This window comes from Podarcis melisellensis (assembly GCF_964234715.1).
Source record: "Podarcis melisellensis genome assembly, chromosome: Z".
In the NCBI taxonomy this organism is placed as follows: domain Eukaryota; kingdom Metazoa; phylum Chordata; class Lepidosauria; order Squamata; family Lacertidae; genus Podarcis; species Podarcis melisellensis.
In genome coordinates this window covers 41,278,710-41,292,173 of record NC_138547.1, presented here as the reverse complement: position 1 = coordinate 41,292,173, position 13,464 = coordinate 41,278,710, and the positions used below count along the sequence as shown (strand labels likewise).

Below are 13,464 nucleotides of genomic sequence, written 5' to 3'. Positions count from 1 at the left end.
CAGAAAATTCCCTCCTCCACACACTAAAATCTACTACATGACACACCAACACACATGCAGCTCACGGCAAAATTCTTCCCTTGTAACGCAACAGAACACAAACTAAAAAACAAATCTGTATGAGCATACAGGGCAAATGCAATCATTATTCACTGAGAACACAAGAGTCAGTGGAATTAGGATATGAGAAACAATTCACTGAGCTCTCTTGTGGCACAACCTTTAAAAGTGCAATTTCAGCAACTAACATTACCAGGGTTTTGGATTTCAGTCAGTAAATAATACCCAGAATCGGCAAATGAAGCAATCATCCACCAGCTGCCATTTGGTACCATCTATTTTTGTGAGCAAGGCTTGTGACACTCAGAAGAAAAGCAAAAGCAAAAAACCAGTTTAGTCGTACAAAATGAGTTGTGAGATAGCTTTTCTAATATTACCCCTCAATGGAATAAAATCTGAAAGAACAAACATGCCTCTGAGACGTCTCAATGAAACTCAACTGTGAGAGAAATATCACCGGTTTTCAGCAGCTTCTCAGCCTTTTGGATGAGAAAAAGCAGTTTTCCTTTAAAAGTAATACTAAGGTAACACTATGTTTATCGCTTTGTGAATTTTCATTTAAGGATTAATAATGTACCTCATTGGCATATTAAGCATAAAATCAAAAGTGAATCTGTGAAAGTAGGTCCCATGGTACATTTTGGGAGTCAAGAGACGAGTCTCGGAGCTGGACCAGTGGAAGGCCACTGTTTAATCCAACCCCTTCCATTACTAGAAGTAGTAGTTGTAGTACTACTGGTAGTAGTTGTAGTTGTAGTACTACTGGTAGTAAAGGTAAAGGACCCCTGACAGTTAAGTCCAGTTGCGAACGACTCTGGGGTAGTGGTGCTCATCTCGCTTTACAGGCCAAGGGAGCCAACGTTTGTCTGCAGACAGTTTTTTCAGGTCATGAGGCCAGCATGACTAAGCCACTTCTGGTGAACCAGAGCAGCGCATGGAAACGCCGTTTACCTTCCCGCCAGAGTGGTACCTATTCATCTACTTGCACTTTGACGTGCTTTCGAACTGCTAGGTTGGCAGCTCAGTGGTTTAGACCACAGTACCAAATACACAATGCAGAAATAAAAATAAGTTTTATCACACATTTCCAATGGCAGTGTGCTCAGCACAAAATACAAAAATCATGAATAAACAAACAATAATCTCATTGTGATGAAAGAAAGCCAACTTCCGTGTCAGTGATGAACTTACAAATAGTGCAGGCGGTGGCAAACGTCATAGAGAAAGAGGCATTCCTTACCCTCTGGAAGACTGACAGGGAATGACTCTTTTTAAGATGATGCACTTCTACATTTGTAATCTAAAAATAAAGTTTGTGGTCTCCCTCCCCACCTCCCGGTTGAACAAGACTTTCCCCCCTATTGTATGGAAATTCATGCAGAATTGATAGATTAGAAAACTGAAACTCACATAACTCATCAACCAAGGTATATTTAATTGAGTGGCAGCTCTAGGTAAAAGACACTCCTTGGGGCTAGCTCAAGAGCCAGGTGACATTAATTAATTCAAATTAATTGCGTGATCAGTAATCTGGGATGTTACGCTGGAATTTGCTTGCCTTGGATACAAAGGCAAAATTCCTCTAGTTGCTGTTGGACTGCAACTTCTACCAGCCCCCACCAGCTTGGTCAATGGTCAGAAATGGTGGGAATTCAAGTCCAACAACATCTTGAGGGCAACCATGTTGGCTACCCCTGTCCTAGAGAACGATCTAACTCACTGTGTCCATTTTACTTCAATGCATTCCATTCTGGAATGGCTTTTGTGTGTTTTGAAACTGCAGCGATATTTTAAACAGTTTTTTTTTAAAAAAATGTGTTGCAACCCAGACTGGAACCTCACACTGAAGGCATCATACCACTTTCAACAGTCATGACGCACCCCCTCCCCAAAGAATCTGGAGGGCTGTTAAAGGTGTTGGGAGTTGCTAAAGGTAAAGGTACCCCTGACCATTAGGTCCAGTCATGGATGACTCTGGGATTGCAGTGCTCATCTCGCTTTACTGGCTGAGGGAGCTGGCGTACAGCTTCCGGGTCATGTGGCCAGCATGACTAAGCCGCTTCTGGCGAACCAGAGCAGCGCACGGAAACGCCGTTTACCTTCCCGCCGGAGTGCTACCTATTTATCTACTTGCACTTTGACATGCTTTTGAACTTTTAGGTTGGCAGGCACAGGGACCAAGCAACGGGAGCTCACCCCGTCGCAGGGATTCGAACCACCAACCTTCTGGTCGGCAAGCCCTAGGCTCTGTGGTTTAGACCACAGCGCCACCCACATCCCTTGAGAGTTGCTAGGAGACCCCTATTCCCCTCACTCACAGAGCTATCAGTCCCAGAGTGGTTTAAGCAATCAATTCCTCTCCCCTTTGTGTATTGGTGCGTGCATGTGGGCCTGTTATTTGCAGGTTAGGGCAAGGAGAGGGAGACCTTGACCCTTCCTACCCCCACAAATTCTCTCCAGAAGCCTCCCCGTGTCTAGAAGGGGCTTTTCTCTGCAACCTCCCAACAGTTTGACTTCAACCCCCCCCCCAAAGCACGTTCCACCATTTTCTCCTGAGACCGGCAACAGCAAAAAGCTTCTTCTGATTTTGGAGGGTGGAATGACACTTGTCTCCCTCCAATCCAATTATTCCTAAATGCTACCCATTCCCACATCACAAGGGGAAACCCAGAGCTGACACTCCTCCTTTCCCACACAATGTGCTTTTCCAGTGAGTGCGCATTGCTGAGTTATCTGCCAGGGTTTGGATGGTTGGAGGCTGGGTTGGGCAGGTCCTCCTGGCTCCATGCCAACTGTGGCTGTAGACGGTCATCCATGCCCACAAATTATTCCTGTTTGCCAAAGAACGGTCCACCTGGCTGGAACAGCCATGGAAGCCGACATTTCTGGTTAGTGGTGGCTATGCAGCTAGGTATCTCCTGGTTTAACTATTTCTACTCTGACCCTGGCCCCACCCCCTTAAAGGCTTCTGTAAGAATGGAATGTTATTATTCATTTTAAAGTTCCTGAAACAAATAAAGACCATGACAAACTGAGCATCCCCATCTAGTTTCAAACGCCAAGTAAGCTTTCCGAGAGGAGGTTTAAGGGGCTACAATTAATACTGCTTTATCAACAAGCATTTTGGATGCCAGATTGTTATCACTCGAAAGCAGAGCCTTCTCTGGGGTAGAATGCCCCACTCACCGTTGTCTGACTCAACTGTTGCCTTCAAGAAAGATGTAAAAGCCTTTTGAAATGATTGTTCTGCCATAGCCTATAGGACCTTGGCTTTTAGAGTGCCTTGTGCGGTCCTCAATATATTTGTGCTTTTCCTTTAATTTTATATTCCTGCATTGCAGGAGGTTGGACCCCTGAAATCCCTTTCCAACTCTCCGACACTTTTCAGGATGGTTTGAAGTCTTTTTAAAAAAATTAAATAATTAAAATGTTGTTATCCTTCCATTCTGTCCACATACGTGAACCCCACTCAGCTAGTGGAGGCATGTGGGGACCCCCAAAGGAAATACGGCCCTCCAACTGAATCTCCTTTTATATGTGAAATTGTTTCAATATATTTTTTTAATACAGTCATACCTTGGATGTGGAACGCCTTGGTACTCGTACATTTCGGCTCCTGAACAATCAAAACCCAGAAGTGAGTGTTCTGGTTTTCAAACATTCTTTTGGAAGCCAAAGTCCAATGCGGCTTCAGCTATTGTTTCCGGCACACCTGCGCAATCGGGAGCCAAGTGGAAGTCACGCCTTGGTTTCCGAACGTTTCGGAAGTTGAACAGACTTCTGGAACACATTCTGTTCGAAAGCCAAGGCATGACTATATATGAAATTATTTTGTTTTAATCTATGAAACTGTTTTAATTGTTGGTATTTTTATTGATAAATCACTTCAAAGTGTTGCAAAGGAACATATAAACAATAGGTAAATAAATAAATAAGGTTCACTATCACTGGTCTAAGAGAACCTTCCAGACCAGAGAAGTCCACAGCCTGGAAGCCACCACTGAGAAGTCTCTGACTTGGGCACCAAGTCACTGCTCCTCAAAGCTCGTCCAACACTGAGGGCCAGAGTGAGCAGGTAGGTCCCACATGAGAGGCAACGGCCCTTTAGATACCCTGAGCTCAGACAATATATGCCTTTAAATCGTTGAGACCAGTACTATGAATTGAGCTATGAAAGGAAACAGGAAGCACCCAAAGACTCAAAAAGGCTCTTATGATATCCTGTAGCAGTCAGGTAAAAACTGGGTCTGTGGTGTACAGACAGAAGCAGGCTCAGCCGACTTCCGCTTTCAGGCCAGCTGGCATGTACCGGGGTGAGAATAGCTGACTAGGAGGGGAAATGTAAGCACTCTCTGGCCCAGCAGGTTATTTTCCAATCTCGGTGTTCTAGCAGCACCAAAAGGTATCCCTCTGACTAACATTCCTCCGTTTGTATATCACTGTGTGTTTCTTGTCAATGCCCTTTAAACCTAGTTTGTAAATAAGCCATTGCTGGCTCCAGGCTCCAGTCATTGTCACTGGCTCCGATTCCTCTTCACCATCACTGCTTCTACCTGTTTGTTTGCGGGACAGAAATCCAATGAGTAAGCAGGCGGGGCACCTCCTGCTCCTTCTTCTCACCACCACTGTTCTCTACGGCAGAGCAAGAAGCAGGTGACCAAGCAGGTTGAAATGGTGGAGTCATACTTTGGTTGCCTGACGATGGACTACAACTCCCACCATCCACAGCCGGTTTAACCAATGGTCAAGGATGATGGGAGTTGTAGCCCAACATCATATATGAACCCGAAGTTGAAGAACACCAGTGTAGAAGATTAAGTAACATTGCTTTGCATTCTATGTGGGACCACCTTCGGTCTTTTTGTCTGGAAGCTCCAGCTGGTGCAAAACACTCCAGTTAGCCTGTTGATGGGGCAGACTATCACCAGCATGTTAACTCCAGTTCTCAAACACTTGCAATGGCTCCCCATATACTACCGGGTGAGGTTCCAGGCTCTTGTATTAATTTATGTCATTTAACAACTTGGGTTCAGGATAACACAGGGGCTGCCTGATCACTGAGGTCTTTGGAGGAGTCACTACTAGGGGTCCCCTATGGTTTGGGTGCACGGATGCCAGCAGCCAGTCAACTGCTCATATGAACCCATGAACTGCTCAATGCTGTGACCCCAATTTGATAGCATGACCTTCCACTTGAGGTCAGATGGGACCTTTCCCTGTTGAACTTCAGGTGCCTACTGAATGCATTTCTTTTATTCCAGCAGGAATTTTAACAGAATTCTGATTTTATAGTTTTAACTCATTTTTATTTTCACCGTATTCAGTTCCACACACTGATCAAGCATTATTCTAATTAAGCCGTATATGAATTTTTGAAGTAATGAGAAATCCAGGAGGGCCTCATGCATTTCTGGGTTAGTGGAGTCTGTAACCTGAAGCGTCTGTAACCTGAAGTGTCTGTAACCCGAGGTACCACTGTATACCTAGTCTCCTACTTGCAATATACAAGATGCTTCCAGGCATCCAGACCAATGTTTTCATAAATTTGGAGAGACTCGCACCTCTGTTTATTTCAGGCTTCTGATGTGCCACCACACCTTTTGTTGATTATGTGTGGGTTGGCAGCATATCTTGAAGTTGGTTTTTGCTTCTGTATTGCAGTGGAAGAACAACTGTTTGTGGAATTGTTCACAAGCTTAGCGAGACAGAATTAGGCTGGAGGGGGAAAACAGGTGTACAGTACCTATATATTTAACATATCCAGAGTAACTTATCATGCCTCATCTCACTGGGCTCCTCAGCCAAATTGAACATCTATCTGTGCAAGGAATTCCCTGCCTGCCCGTTTCATTCTGTTAGTGAACTCTCCCCTAATCTGCCATGAAAACCTATTTTGGGGAGTTCACTGATTCTCCCTATTGTTGTTAGCTTAACTGGTTCTCCTTTGTTTACTACCACTTTGTCTACACAGTCAGCTTTCCCCTTGCTTTTTGTGTACTTTTAAAACAAATGCCAGTTTGAAAAAGAACTAGCTTAGGTAGGCAATGCAGCTTTGGAGCTGGCAGAAGGACAGAGATGAATAAGGGGATTTTTAAAAAACAAAAAAAGACCCACACAAAGTTTTATTCCGATTTTCAGATGCTCCCTGTGCTGTGCACTAGAAATAATTTAGCAAAGTATTAATTAAGAAAAGTAAATGCAACTAATTATTTGGATGTCAAATGCCAGTTCTACTAATCTGTTGCCCACTAAGAGGTACAATTAAAAAACAGTTCTTCTGGAATGTTTAATATCCATTCCTCTTCATCCAAATATTCTACCTGCTGTAAGGAGAGAGGCTCTTAACCTCTTACAAAGCAAGAATAACCTGGCTGGAGTAACCTTCAGAGCTTTTCCTATGGTTTGAAGGCTGAACAAACTTTAGAAAGCCGTGCAATGAACTAGCACTGTAGACCATCTTCGCTTCCCTATCTCTCAGACTTGCACACCCAGCAGGGCTGTTCAAGAGGTTTCCAAGTCCCCATCATGGGTTTCAAAGTCCCCACTTTTAAGCTCTTAGTCAAGAATCTGTTTCTTATGAAGAAAGGCTAGAGCATCAGGGCTGGGGGTGGACAAGAACACAACAGAGGCTTATGAAATTATGAATGCTTGTAGGAGAAAGTGTCCAACTTCTCTATCATGGTAACAAAACTTGGGTCCATCCAGCAAAACAGACTGGGAAGGAAGAAAATGGTTCTTTTTAACAACACAAAGTTGACTTGTATGTCACAGGTGTGAAGCCCTTCGGATGTGACTGGGTTCTTTTTAACAACACAAAGTTGACTTGTATGTCACAGGTGTGAAGCCCTTCGGATGTGACTGGGCTCAGCCCCACAGCAACATGGCCAAAGGTCAGAAATGATGGGAGTTGTGGCCCAAGGACCACAGGAGGACCACAGATTCCACATTACTACTGCACACGAGAAATTGAGTGACACTAGCTTAGATAGCGTAGACCTAGAATGGGGAGTTTGGTGCCCTCCAGATGTTGCTGGACTGCAGTTCCCATCATCCCTACATACTGGCCATGCTGGCTGTGGGTCACAGGTTCCCAGTCTTAGACAAATTCGTGAGCTAAATAGAACATCCACTTTCCCAGGCCTGTTCTCCCCACTGTTCAGGCCATCACCTTCAAAGTCCTCTTTTTTTTTTTTTACAACTCTGAGAGACACCTGGCTGGCCACTACCGAGGGGAAAATACCAAACTAGGTAGACCTTGCTGCCTTCCAAATGTGGTTGAACTCCCAGCTTCCATTAGCCCCTGCTCACATGCCCAACGGTTAGGAATAATGGGCACTGCTAGAAGATAGCAAGTTGCCTAAGTAAGACCATTCATTGCCCATCTTGCTCAGTGGTGTCTACCCACTTCAGACAGGGAGCCTCCCCCAACCCTAACTTGAGATGTTGGGGATTGAACCTTGGAACACTCTGAATGCAAAGCAGGTGTTCTACGACTGAGCTGTAGTCCACCAACATCTGGAGTGCCACACGACAGCCACCCTTGGTCTAATCCAACTGTTGTGTATCTCAAACGCTGGGCATGTTCTGCAAGTTTCCACGTCAATCATTATGGTTGTGATTCAGAAACACAAGCAACTTGTTTTAAGCCCTAAACATCTCAGGCCTCAAACACCTGAAATATTCCCCTTCCTTACAGATCCTCTCAGGTGTTAAGATCAGCAGAGGATGACCCTTTTGGTTGTTCTACCACCTTCTGAAACTTAGGGGGCTGTTCACCTAAGAGAGGGCATTTTCTGTAGTAGCCCCTTAGTTGTAGACCTCTCTCCCCAGAGGTCCACCTGGCACATTCACTGTACAGTTTTCATCATATGCTGAAGACACACCTCTAGACTCTTGGCTTTTTGACACTTGAGATGTGTAGTTTTGGGACCCACCTTATTTCTGTGATTGTAAGTTGTTTCAAACTGTTTTTTCACACTGTGTTTTGATTGTGGCAGCCCGTCCAGGGACCTTAGATAATGGACGGGTCATAAATTAATAATGATGATGATGGTGGTGGTGATGTAGCTGCCAGTTCTGTACCAAATGGACCCACAGGACTATTTCAAGGCCTAAGAGTGGTTCCAGTTGTGAAGCACTTAACTGTACACTGATGAACCATCTTACATATACACCAAAATATGTGAAACATAACACGCCTTCTATTCATAAGCTCATCCTGAAGCAGTTTTTTTAAAAACAAAACAAAACAAAACATTAAAGCGAATTGTGACATTTCATGCTAGCTGACAGACCAAACAATTATTACCTGCAGAGAGTTCTTCCAAACAGTTTCTACTAATAACCCTTATTCCTTGTCCCACTGGTGCTATTTGGGCACAACACAAAAACTTGGGACAACTTCTGCTCTCAAATTTACAGCTCAATCTGACACATCCTTTTTACTCAGAAGCAAGCCAGACCGTGATGTTTATTCCTAGGTAAATGTGCAGAAGATCCTTGATCTGGATGAGCTGAAGTGGACCTGTGTAGCACACTGGGGATATAAGATGAACCAGTTGTAAGTGACACAGAGGAGAAGATGGGGGTGTGTGGATTAGCTAAACTGCAGACCCTCAAACACCCTACAGTCCTTTGATACTGGAGGGCGTGCACCGTACTGGCATTTCTCTATGCCAAGTCAGTTGATACTGTATAGAGGTAGTTGACAAAACTACCTATTATTTAAGTCAGTGGGGAGGGGAATAATATACATGTGTTTCTACCTCTCTAATGCTTACAGAAACATGAGATGCTGTACATACAGTGTCTTAAGAGGAGGAATACTTAAGAGGAGAAAAGCAGGTCAGTATGGAGGAAGCCTCCTCTAAGTGGCTCACAAAGTGGAGATTAAATCAAGATTTGAAAATATATTTATTCTCAAGCATATTTTTTGAGCACAGGGCGGGGGGCGGGGAGGTATGAAAGCAGGCACATTCCCACACAGGAGGAACCCAGTCTAGTGGGGCGGGGGCTGCTGGGCTTCAGTCAAGCTCATGGTGGATCTATTGTTCTCCAGTAAGGGACAGATTTCCTATTAGGCGCTATTTGGGGGGCTTCCCGACCACCCCTCTTCTGAGGATGCCCGAAAGACAGGTTGGGTGCACCGTGATCATTTATCAGAAATTATCCCCTGCTGTTTAAAAAGAAAAAAGAGCAATGATAATAGTGGAAGGTGAATGAGTCCCACAGGAGCGACAGGGCTGCAAAGATAAACGAGGCTACAAAAGGCTGCAGCTCCTGCTCTCGGTTTGGGTACGTTTCAGTCCAACGCAGTTTGAACTGATTTGTCACGCCCACCCATCCCCTGGAGGATTAGCGGGGCCCTTTCCCCGGAGGCTTAGAAGAGCCAAATCTCGCCCTTGCTTGAAAAACTGGTGTGATCTGCAGTCCTCGCCCCCCCCCCCGCCCCGCCAGCTCTTTATGCAGCCCAGGCAGAGCACGCCGCGAGCCACAATAGAGGTTAGGGGAGGGGGGCGGGTCTGCGCCGATGGTTAGGCAGGCCCGCAGCCGCTTCGCCAGCCAAATGCGTTTTGTCTCACCTGATCTTTTATTTATATAATTCAATTACATGTTATTATTCGTGTGTGTGTGTGTGTGTGTGTGCAGAGCGGGGGTGCGGGAGGGACTCATCTGCATCCGTGAGGCCTGGCTGCATCCAGCCACCGGGAGGGGGGCAGAGAGATCATGCGCAACGATGCAGACAGCCCAACCCAGACAAGCATGGCACGGAGCCCCCCATATCCTGCCGTATGTCTCCCAAGCCGCGGGACGTGAGGAGAAGAATAAGCAGGAGCAGCAGGCAGGAGCGATGGACACAAAAGGACCGCGGAGGCGACCGGTCTACTTGTTCAGGCAAGCCGGAGAGAAAGAAGGGGAGAGGAGCTTCGATGGCCAGGGGGGGATTCTCTCCCCAGTATACTTGAGGGAAAGCGCAACGCGGGCGGGATGGGCCGGTTGATTACCCTACAGGGAGCCCGATCCTGCTTACCTCTCCCGCTCAGGGCAGCCAAGGCGACAGCGGCGAGGAGGAGGAGGCGGGGGCGCCAAAGCTTCGCGGTCATTTCGGCGGGGAGGCAGGAGCGCACGGCTAAGGCGCACGGTGCGGAGAGGGAGCCCCCGGGTCGACGTGGCGCAAATGCCCGCTTTCAGGCGGCGGCGGCGGCTTCCTTAGGCAGGCGGTCGGGCGCTCGTTGCAGCCTCCGCGAAAGATAGGCACGAGAGGCGCCGGCAGAAGCAGAGGAGGCGGCGGCGCGGAGGGGAGGAGCGCGCCGGGGACGCGTGGAGAGGAGAGGGGGCGGGACGCGGCGAGGGCAGGGGCGCACGAGTCGCAAAAAGGCAGGCCCTGCGTGGAGAGGGGCGGGGAGGGGAAGAGGGAGAGAGTAGGGCAGGGGAAGGAGGGGGAGGCCGGAGTTAAAAGGGTTTGGGGAGAAAGAGAGACAGTCGTAGGAGTCTCCCTTGGACCGGTTGGCTGTGGAAGGGCGGCGGGCTGAGAGACAGAGAGAGAGCGCTCTTCCACCTCTAAGCTGCGGAAAGAGCCGGCGGTGTTTGGTTGCCGGCGGCTTGACCCTGAGGGACCCGACAGCCGCGAAAAAGGGCGTCTCCGGTCACCCGCCTTCGCTCCCACTCCGCAAACCTGATCAAAGCCGGAGAGCCACTGTTTCCAGGGTGCGGGTGGATTGCTGGCCAGGGTTCTTCCTCAGCAAACCCCCACTATCTCACTGATAATTTCTCACGTTGTATTTCGCCCAAGACAGCCAGATCCATTTCTCCCGAGTCCCTGAAGCCGGACAACTGTTTTCTATGTGACAAAGATCTGAGATTTCTGACAAGTAGCCTGTTAGTGCAGTGAAACAGATGCGCGTCCTTGTTGAGTTCCATCAATGAACCTTGTCTTCTTCTTCCCCTTCTTCTTCAAAAACATGTAAATACAGTACTGGATAAATGTCACAAGGGAGAGGCCAGAGGAAAAAAGACCTCAGGGCTGCCTGTCGCTGTCTGATAATGGCAATGATAACAGTGGATAAAACCAAAAATAAAACAAAAGGACCACCCTTAGAAAAGGGTCATAAGAAGAGGGCTAGGGAGAAATTTGACTCAGTCCGCATTTTAAGCCGAACCTACTTAATCTTCCCTTTCCAAGACAATGCACCAGCCGAAATACAGCCACCCTTTCAAGATTCCTCCTTCTGCAAATAGGGCAGTGCAGCCAAGTAGTGTAAAAATGCATATAGACCTGAAAATAGCATTCAAAAATGCATTATGTGAGGGTACACTAGGCAAAATTGCATACAGAAATGTGGTATTAGGATGAATTCACACTAATAGGCAGGTGAATTTTTCATTAAGACTTTAAAAAAATCACAAACTGGTGAGAAGGTGTAAAGAACTGAAGGGTGGACAGGAAAATCAAAATGGTCAGATCCACCCATCCAGCAAGTGGACAACAAAGGGGCTCTGCAACAAAATATTGCAGAGTGGAGTGCTGCTGTTCACTATTTCAGTCACCCTCTTCCAGGATACCCCTTCCCTCTCTCCTCTAGTTTTCCATGCACCTTCCCAACCTACATTCAGCTTTTCTTTTAAAAAAATAAATAACAAAATTCTGCAAATCTTGGAGTTTTGCCTTCTTATTTCTCAGAAGGAGTGATGAGTGGAGCCTTTTTTGAGACCAGTGAGGCCACAGGTGCTGAGTTGCGGCCAACATGGGGGGTGGGGGGTTTGATATCACACATGCGATGCACATTGCGTGCGTGATGACTGTCGCATTTGGGAGAGGCTGACCAGGCATCCTCCCGATGCAACACTTGTGTGCCAAGCTGCGCTGGTCTGCAGGGCGTTTCCCAATGCTGCACAGCCCAGGGCAACATAGCACCAGGCCTCCTCTGCCCCCTCACAATTGGGGGGCTGAGCCCTGTCCCAGTGGACATGAGGAGGGGCTGTAGAGGCCTCAGCCCCGTAGAGTTGGTACACCTGAATGAGGTGTCTATCTTTTATTTATTACCACATTTATATCACACCATTCCACCAAGAAACTCAAGGTGGCATGCATGGTTCCCCCCCTCCCAACGCCTCCCTGTTTTACCCCTGTAATAACCTTGTGAGGTAAAGGTAAAGGACCCCTGGGCAGTTAAGTCCAGTCAAAGGCTACTATGGGGTTGTGGCGCTCATCTCACTTTCAGGCTGAGGGAGCCAGAGTTTGTCCACAGACAGCTTTCCGGGTCGTGTGGCCAGCAGGACTAAATCACTTCTAGCACAACGGAACACTGTGGTAGAAACCAGAGCAGCACACAGAAATGCTGTTTACCTTCCCGCTGCAGTGGTACCTATTTATCTACTTGCACTGGCATGCTTTCAAACTGCTAAATTGGCAGGAGCTGGGACAGAGCAACAGGAGTTCATCGTGGGGATTCAAACTGCCGACCTTCTGGTCAGCCACCTTCTGTGGTTTAGACCACAGTGCCACCTGCATCCTAACTCTGTGAGACGGAGAGATGGTTGCTGGCACAAGGCCATCCAATTTATTTTTACCCTGGTCCTAGCCTAGCAATCTAATCACTGCACCACACTGGTTCTTGCCATATGAAGTTAGGTAGCATACCATAAGTGAACTTTTAGTGGAAAGTAACAAAAATGCAGATTACAACATAAACCACATATTAGGTTGGGCCACTGCCCATGAGTGAGTAATTAATAGAACACAATGATTCAAATGATATTGACATGCATTCAGTGCTAAGGAAATCCATGAGAAATGCCTGTTTAAACTTTCAGATAATGGCAACCATGAGTTCTCATGGCAGAACAAAATATGTTGCATTAATAGCATCTTGGATAATCTTAGAATCTTTCTAGCATTTCTTACAGGTTTGTAAGATAGGTTTACCAGAGGAAATCAAACTCATTTCAGAGTTTCATTGATAGCTTTCAGTTCCATGGTAGCAGGGTTTTTTTCATAAAAATGCAGAAGTGTGAATTTAAATCTGAATTCTGCACTTTTACTTTTACTTTTACCCAAGAGACAAATACTTCAGGGTGTCTAGACTCCTGGATAAATGGGGCTGGCTATAATATATATTTGGTCTCAGCAGAAGGAAATGGATTAGGGGGTTTCTGGCATAGATAGATTGCTAGACATATAACATAGAGGGGGTATGTACAAACAGGAGAAAAAACAAACATTTTCATACCCTCTGCAAACAGTTACATATATTTTAAGTGTCCAGCCCCTTAACAGCAAAGCATCATAAAAATTAAATAGACAAAGTTTTTCTCACCACTGGGATAAGAATTACTTTACCTTCTAAATTTCAGGAGGAGGAAAAGAATAGGTGACAGGCAGCCCAATCCTGCACCATTCAGAAA

The 13,464-nt window shown here is 46.4% G+C and overlaps 1 protein-coding gene across 2 annotated transcripts in view; it reads right to left on the bottom strand.

Annotated features, from left to right (window-relative positions):
• CD99L2 (CD99 molecule like 2) overlaps positions 1–10,401 on the bottom strand; it is a 71,311-nt gene extending 60,910 nt beyond the window's left edge. The window contains exon 1 of one of the 2 annotated variants that reach the window (XM_081897673.1): positions 10,091–10,401. In XM_081897673.1, coding sequence (XP_081753799.1) covers positions 10,091–10,163 — 73 coding nt within the window. In that variant the 5' untranslated portion in view covers positions 10,164–10,401. The remainder of the gene's footprint in view (positions 1–10,090) is intronic. The other variant, XM_081897674.1, reaches the window with a different exon arrangement.
• Positions 10,402–13,464: the final 3,063 nt, after the last annotated feature.